This window comes from Sinocyclocheilus rhinocerous, unplaced genomic scaffold, assembly GCF_001515625.1.
Source record: "Sinocyclocheilus rhinocerous isolate Xijiao unplaced genomic scaffold, SAMN03320098_v1.1 scaffold2224, whole genome shotgun sequence".
NCBI classification, from domain to species: Eukaryota; Metazoa; Chordata; class Actinopteri; order Cypriniformes; family Cyprinidae; genus Sinocyclocheilus; species Sinocyclocheilus rhinocerous.
In genome coordinates, this window is record NW_015652315.1 from 290,589 (window position 1) to 298,390 (window position 7,802).

The following is a 7,802-nucleotide window of genomic DNA, read 5'->3' on the forward strand; positions in this document are numbered from 1 at the left end:
AAGTGTGAGGATGGGGCATCTTCTGCATCCACCACAAACAGATTGTTTTAGCTAAAGAGCTTTATTTCTCCATACAATTTATAATGATATGTTATAATAATGCAATGATATAATATTAATGCAGAGTGAGTGAACTTCAGTTTTTGGCCATGCAATATAGACAGTGTTTACTTGACTGTACACTTTATAATGCATTCGCTTTATTTATTTGTGTTATTACTTTCTGAAAACAATGTATGTCCAAGTAATGAAGTGAATTCCAAGCATAAAGAAGTAAACTTAAAAATTACTCAAAAATGTGACTTAAAATATACTACAACTTCAGATTATTTAGTAATGTACTTTGAAAGTATGCTTTCAATGCATTGTTACAATGATCATTTTCAGCACACAGTTAAAAAATATATTTAAGTAAAGTGCAAATAAATATTCTCAATATAAATATATTCAATTCAAGTATATTTTTGTAAAATATATTTTTAGAAAATATACTAAATTACAATTGTTTTAAAGTGTGTTAAAAGTTGTATTGTGAAAATAGACAAAAGCATGATGCTAATATGCTTTTTATATATTTAAAGATAGTCAATTTTTTGTTAGTATATTTGCAATGTACTATTAAAACAGGTAATATATTACAAATACAATAAAGTATACTTTTTTTCACTAGGGATAGTGTGCAGCACAGTATGGGTATCAGTACCCTGCTAAAAAATAAATAAAAAAAATAACAGAAACCATCACAGAAATTCTTATGGTTTCCATTAAAACAATTACAAAATTCCTTTTTGTAGTGTTTTGGGCATTATTCCAATATGAATTACTGTTGTTCTATTGTTTCCCATCTGCTAGATTACATATCACCAATAGAATCCATCAAATACCAGTAGACACCATTATAGTTTACATTAAATTCCAAAAGGTACATCTGGAAAAAGGGGGGGTCGTCTTATAATCAGGGTCGTCTTATATTCGGGCCAATACAAAGTAGAAGTGCTCACTAACACAGATTTAGACAGATTTGTGAACAATATTTGAGAGAAATAGGCCTTTTTTGTACATAGAAAAAGTCTTAGATCTTTGAGTTCAGCTCATGAAAAATGGGGGCAAAAACAAAAGTGTATATATACAGTATATATATATATATATGTATGTATGTTGTGTTACGTTAGTGTTGAAGTGAAGTTAAATTAAACATGTTTTGATTAAAGGCATGCTGTTTTACTTGGACACTATAGCCCAAGATCCCATGCACATTTTTTCGTTATTCCTTGTTTTCCCGTTATCTTACCTTAATTTTCTTTAGGCCTAAGTCATTCAACATTTTCTTCAACATTAAATGACGTGGAGAACCGGTTATTCTTGGGCTATATTCTGGTCCTCAAGGTCCACTTTCCTGCAGAGTTTAGCTCCAACCCTAATCAGTTGAGAACCCCTTATTTTAAAATTTGATGTTCTCCTCCTGAGCATCAGAAATTATTACACCTATTATAATTGTATTTTTTTGTTTTATAACCCCTGCTCTAAACCATCAGCCATTTCAACAGAGGAATGAAGGCTGTGATGTTAACGTTGCCCACTAGAGGAAGCCATAGGATAAGGAATCGTTTAAGCCTAATGTTATTACTTTAGTTTCTATCCCTTTGAATGGAAATAAATGTATTGATTGATCCAATTTATTTGTGTAACTAGTGTGTACTGACAGTATAATTTTATATAATTAATTTACTTATAAATTTGGGAAATGTGAATTGCTAATATTACATATTACAAATATTTACATCATCATTTGTGGTTAGGGTTAGGGTTAGATACATACTCCAATAGCTTATGTATTGCATTTGAGTACACAGGTGCTACATATTGGATCACAATATTTTACTTATACATTTTGGAAATGTGGATTGCTAATATGTGATGGTGGAAAAATATTTACATCATAATTTATGGTTCAGCTGCTAGAGCAGACTGAAATATCCAAGGCTATTTTTAAATATCAAAGAATGTTTAATGTTAATAATATTTTACTGACATAATTTATGCATTTTAATGACTGTTGTTGCTAGCTGCTTAGGCGTCTATGATGAGATGTGTTAACTTACCTGCATTCATCCATATATATATATATATATTTTTTTAAGTTATTTCTATTTATTTATTTTTAATTTCGTAATGTTTTATTTAAGAGGCGGTAATTTCAATAAATCGTTAACTTACCTGCATTCATCCATATATATATATATTTTTTTTTAAAGTTATTTCTATTTATTTATTTTTAATTTCGTAATGTTTTATTTAAGAGGCGGTAATTTCAATAAATAGTAATAATTAATAGCAAGTAGGCTATTGCTTTGAAAATAACAGTCAAATCAAATCCATCACTTGGATTAAATGGATTCCTCCCTTCTGTTCCTTCTAATCACATCCTGTGCAAATTTCTGTACACTGTAATATTTTCTTCCACTATTATGCATGTCCCACCTGACCTGCCATTTCTTCATCATTTCATTTTTGATCATTGCCTTAATAAATTCTTTACCAAAGGGACTGTTTATAACATCCAGGATGTTTCGCACCAGCACTGCACATTATAGCTGTGTCTCATTTAGAAGGCTGCGCCCTCCGGAGGTCGCATTCGAAGGCTGCATACGTCATCGAGGCTGTCTCATTTCAGAAAAGCAAGTAGGACACTCCGAATGCGACCTTCTTTCACAGGAATTCGGAGGATTGCTATATATGAATCAGCAGGTGAATGTGCCAAGGAGACCAAAGGAAAGTTAGATGTAGACATGAAAGTAAATTGTTAAGACTGAAATGAAGTTAAAGGGTTAGTTCAACCAAAAATGAAAATTAGGTTGCGTTTTACCCACCCCCGAGGCATCCTAGGTGTATATGACTTTCTTCTTTCAGACGAATCCAGTCGGAGTTATATAAAAAATTGTCTTTGATCTTTCAAGCTGTTTAATGCCACTCAGCGGGTGTTGCATTGCTTCAGTCCAAAAGAACTTAAATAAAAATCGCCCAGCCATAAAACAAAATGTCTCACACGGCTCCGGGGGGTGAACAAAGGCCTTCTGTAGCGAATTGATGCTTTTTTGTAAGAAAAATATCCATATTCAAAATGTAATAATCATTTGAATCTAGCTTGCGCTCACTGTTATACACGGAAGCAGCTCCGGGGGAATGACGTATGAGGTCGGCTTTTTTTGGGTGACCCCATTTTTGGGTGAACTAACCCTTTAATAAAACAATGTGAAAAGTACATGGCAGAAACAATGAGAGGAAGAAAGAACAGGAAGATGGCTTTATAACATTCAAAGAAATGCTGGTAAAGGTAGAGTAACTAGGAGAAATAGAAAAGAAGATTCAATTATTTCTAGACTTGGATTTGAGCATATATTAATAGGCTACCTTTAAAAAAAATGGGGAAACATGAGACAGGAAAATGTGAACATTGTGTTCAAAAACTGTATCTTTATTACTAAAAAATATATAAATAAAATCTTCAGTAGATGATTAACAAAATAATCGTTACTGACAGTTCTAGTTAAAACATTTGAAAATTTTGCATTTGCATTTTGCATTGTTTTGCATTTCATTAAAATATTATTTTCATGTCATATATGTTGTGGTTGATTTCAGAAAATAATAGGCTATTCATATACTTTATGGTCACCTTCTCCTGAAAACAATATTGCGTATCGTCTGATGTTGTGAGCTAGTGTATTCACTCATTGTATGGTCAGCTGTGTTAATTAAAATTCTTACCAATAATTTATATACCTAAGACATCTAGGTGATAGATACATCATGCAGATGCGCTGGGACACATCATCAGTGATGTATCCTGGGGTCATTGGGTGTTTCGGGTCTTTCAACATCAGACACCCTCACCCAGGCGACCCAGCAGCGGTTGATCAGACCCCGGCCTGTGTCCCAGCAGCAACTGCCCACGGTTCTGCCCTCTTAATCCAAAGCCACCTAGTGGCTCTCTCTGCAGCTTCAGTCGCGGATCTAATCGCCTTTCTTTTCGCCTCCCCAGTGACACCTAGAAGCCTGAATGCTTTGCAGAGTGATCGCCCTGCAAAACCCCTGCAGCCCACCTCCAGAGGCTCACAACGAGTTTGCCAGCCCTGCCTCCTGCACTCTTCAACTAGCTCTTGGTATTTAGCACGCTTCCTCTCATTGGCCTCGTCCATACGCTCTTCCCAAGACACAGTTAGTTCCAGCAAGATCAATTGCTTAGTGGAATTTGAAACAATGATCATGTCTGGACGAAGCTGTGTGGATGTTATTCTGGTAGGGATCTTCAGTCGTTTATCAAGATCCACTTCCAGTTGCCAGTCAGTAGCAGTTGCGAGGAGACCGATCTTTACTCTCGGCTGTGGGTGGGCCTTCTCTCCAGCTCTGAGGAACTTGATGGTCTTTGGCTTATGGTGGTGGCCCTTAATGGCCTTGATGGCTGTGGCAATGCTCTCAGCAACTGCCTTAAGCACCTGGTCATGGTGCCAGCGATAGCGCCCTTCTCCAAGGGATTTTGGGCAGCTGCTAAGGAGATGTTTTAGTGATCCCCTTCCTGAACAGAGGGGGCAGGATGGTGTCTCACTTTTTCCCCAGACGTGGAGGTTTGCTGGACTTGGTAAGACATCGTAAACAGTTTGGACTAAGAACCTGATTCGATGGAAATCTTTCCAGATGTCAGCCCAAGTGATCTTACGTTGCTGAACGTTATCCCATTTAGTCCATGCTCCTTGCCTCTGCCACTTCCAATGATTTTTCTGCACTCCATTTTCTGCCTGTTCGCACCTGTATGCCAGCTGCTGCCACCTTTGGATCCCTGGACTCTCTATACTGCCATACTTCCCGTGTTCTTGCCACCATAAACTCTTCAATAAGGCTGCTAATCGCGTTGGAGGGCAAGCACAATAAGATTGTGAGGTATGGATCCATATGCATTCGCAAGGTCCAACCATAATACAGTAAAGTCTCCTTTTCCTTCTCGAGCCTCCCTGATGAGTTGTGTAATGACTCCCGTGTGTTCCAAACAGCCCGGCACTCCTGGAATTCCACCCTTTTGCACAGAAGTATCAATATAGTTGTTCTTAAAGAGAAATTCAGTTATTCGTCGTGACAGGATGCTGAAGAAAATCTTGCCTTCGACGCTTACCAGTGAGGTAACTCTGAACTGACTGATGTTTATTGAATTCTCTTCCTTGGGGATCCATACGCCTTCTGCATATCTCCACTGCTTGGCGATTCTTCCCTTGCGCCAGATCACCCTAAGACACTTCCACAGGTGCCGAAGGAGTTGCGGGCAGCGCTTGTACACAATGTATGGGACACCGCTAGGCCCTGGAATGGAGGCTGATCTGGCTTTTCTTACCACCTCCTGAACCTCTATCCAGCTGGGCTCTCTAATAACAAAGTTAAAGCTCAGAATGACATTCCAGAATATTATGTTTATAGATTATAATTAGGCCTAATGAATTTATGTGTTTATCTTTAAAGTTGTTGTTAATAACTGTGAAAATGACATGGTGTATAATTTACATATAGTTCTTAATCTCCAGGAGAAAGTGAGTGAATAATTTTTTTAAAAATTATTATGTTTGTAAACAGCACAGAGGTGACATTAATGACATAGGCTACAACTTTGTATACGATACACAATTTGTATTAAGGATATATTCAATGTCATAAGAACACAGGACAGTAAAAGAAAAAAGTTAACAATGATAAGAAAGATAAAGGAAAGAAAAGAAAAGCTAGAAAAAAAACATGAGGGTAATAATATTTTATTGTGGTGCTACGTACTTCTCAACGACCTTAGTGTCACGTGTCTATGGTGCGACGTACTTCTCGATGACGTTACTGTCACGTGTCTATGGTGCGACGTACTTCTTGACGATGTTAGTGTCACGTGTCTGTGGTGCAACGTACTTCTCGACGACGTTGTTGTCGCGCATCTGTGGTGGCGACGTACCCCTTCTCACGTAAAAGTACACGACTGTCGCCTTCGGTAGGTTATCCAAGGCATGATCAACTCGCTATACATTCAGAGACAGAGGCTGTGTGTGCGAACTTCTTTCAAATTAGAATCTGTTGGGGAGATAAAATGTGCAAGATAACGTTCATGTACTAATAAAAACATATCTTTTATTCTTCAGTACTGAAAGCAGAACCGATAAGGGAGCTCTTGGTATGTGTTGTGACACAGCTCTTGCAAATTAAAGTTACCTTTTTTGTTTGGTGTCTGTCATTTCGAAGGCTAAGTAATCTCATATTACATACGTTTTTCTTTATTATTAATTTGCCTAACTATCGATCTGACCCTGTAGACGCCATAATCACACACACTCTCTCTCTCCCGCTTTCTGTTTGTTTTTTTTAATGGTGGGTGTTTACGCAGTTGGTTAGAGCAGTGCTGATTGGGGAGAATGGAGGTGCGCTCACTCTATTGGTTAGTAAGACTGCCACACAAGGCTGGCAGTCATGCATATGCTCTGGAACAGAGTAATATCGTGTCCAAATCGCAGGCTCAAATCACGATTGCAATTCGATTTCGATTAATCGCACAGCCCTAGCCCTCACATTCTTACTGTCCTCAATTAAAGTTTGGATGCGTGTCTCTAATTCTGAAATCTTCTCTGTCAGCCTAACTATTTCCCTGCATTTATCACATGTGAATCCCTCGTCGCCACCAGAGAGAGCTAAACTATACAAAAACCAGCATATGCTGGTTAGGTATGTTTTCAAGCTGGGATGCTGGGTTTGAGCTGGTTTAAGCTGGTCATTTGCTGGTTTATGCTGGTTCTTTGCTGGTTTATGCTGGTCCTTTGCTGGTTTATGCTGGTCCTTTGCTGGTCATGTGCTGGTCCAACCAGCTTAAGACCAGCACTTGACCAGCATAAACCAGCAAAGGACCAGCTTAAACCAGCAAAGGACCAGCATAAACCAGCAATTGACCAGCATAAACCAGCAAAGGACCAGCATAAACCAGCAAAGGACCAGCATAAACCAGCAAAGGACAAAGCTTAAACCAGCTCAAACCAGCATCCCAGCTTCAAAACATACCTATCCAGCATATGCTGGTTTTTTCAACAGGGGCAAGCGGTGCAAACAACAATAGCAGGAGAAGAAGCCATTACTCACCGTGATTGAAGAATGATTCTGACTTACCACTGTTGTTTGATGAACTCGTGAAAAAACGGTGTGAGAGAGAAAAGAAATGGAGCGAGAGAAAAAAAGAAAACAGCAATAGATGCGAATGGAAACACAGATGACAAGCTAACCGCTAACGAATGCTAATGCACTGCACACGCGCTGCACGCTCTGTTTTAGAATAAAAGCGAACGATCAAATGAATCAGATTAGTTTGTTAGATAATATCAGAAATATGGTGGGAATTAAGTTATATTTTATCACTTTAAACAACAGAGAGTGATAGTAAGATAGAGATTCAACAGAAAAGCAAAGCTACACGGAGCTACAATCACAAACCACTCAGCAGCGCGGTACACAGGAAACGGAGTTCAACCTTATTCTTCAACTATGATTAAGTAGATAAGACTAAATTGCTACATTTGGCATACATTTGGCAATTAGTGAAAGCAGTTATTAAAAGAACATAAACATAAACTGATCTTCACTGGTGTTACCCATAAGGAAGGAAACACCAGTGACAGTAATACCAGTGACAATTTTCATGAAAAATGCATTTTACAAAATGTCTGCTGCAATGTATGTTGTCAATCATGGTATACTCACTAAATTAAGTAGTTTAATCCATTTGTATTCTAGTT

General features: G+C 37.8%; 1 protein-coding gene across 1 annotated transcript; it reads right to left on the reverse strand.

The window, feature by feature from the left end:
- Positions 1 to 3,917: 3,917 nt before the first annotated feature.
- On the reverse strand, positions 3,918 to 6,260 carry LOC107714804 (uncharacterized). Its single transcript, XM_016520773.1, has 3 exons — positions 6,238 to 6,260; positions 4,909 to 5,414; positions 3,918 to 4,870 (listed from the first exon to the last, which is right to left on the reverse strand). Exons 1-3 carry the CDS (start codon positions 6,258 to 6,260, stop codon positions 3,918 to 3,920), a joined length of 1,482 nt encoding a protein of 493 aa, XP_016376259.1.
- Positions 6,261 to 7,802: the final 1,542 nt, after the last annotated feature.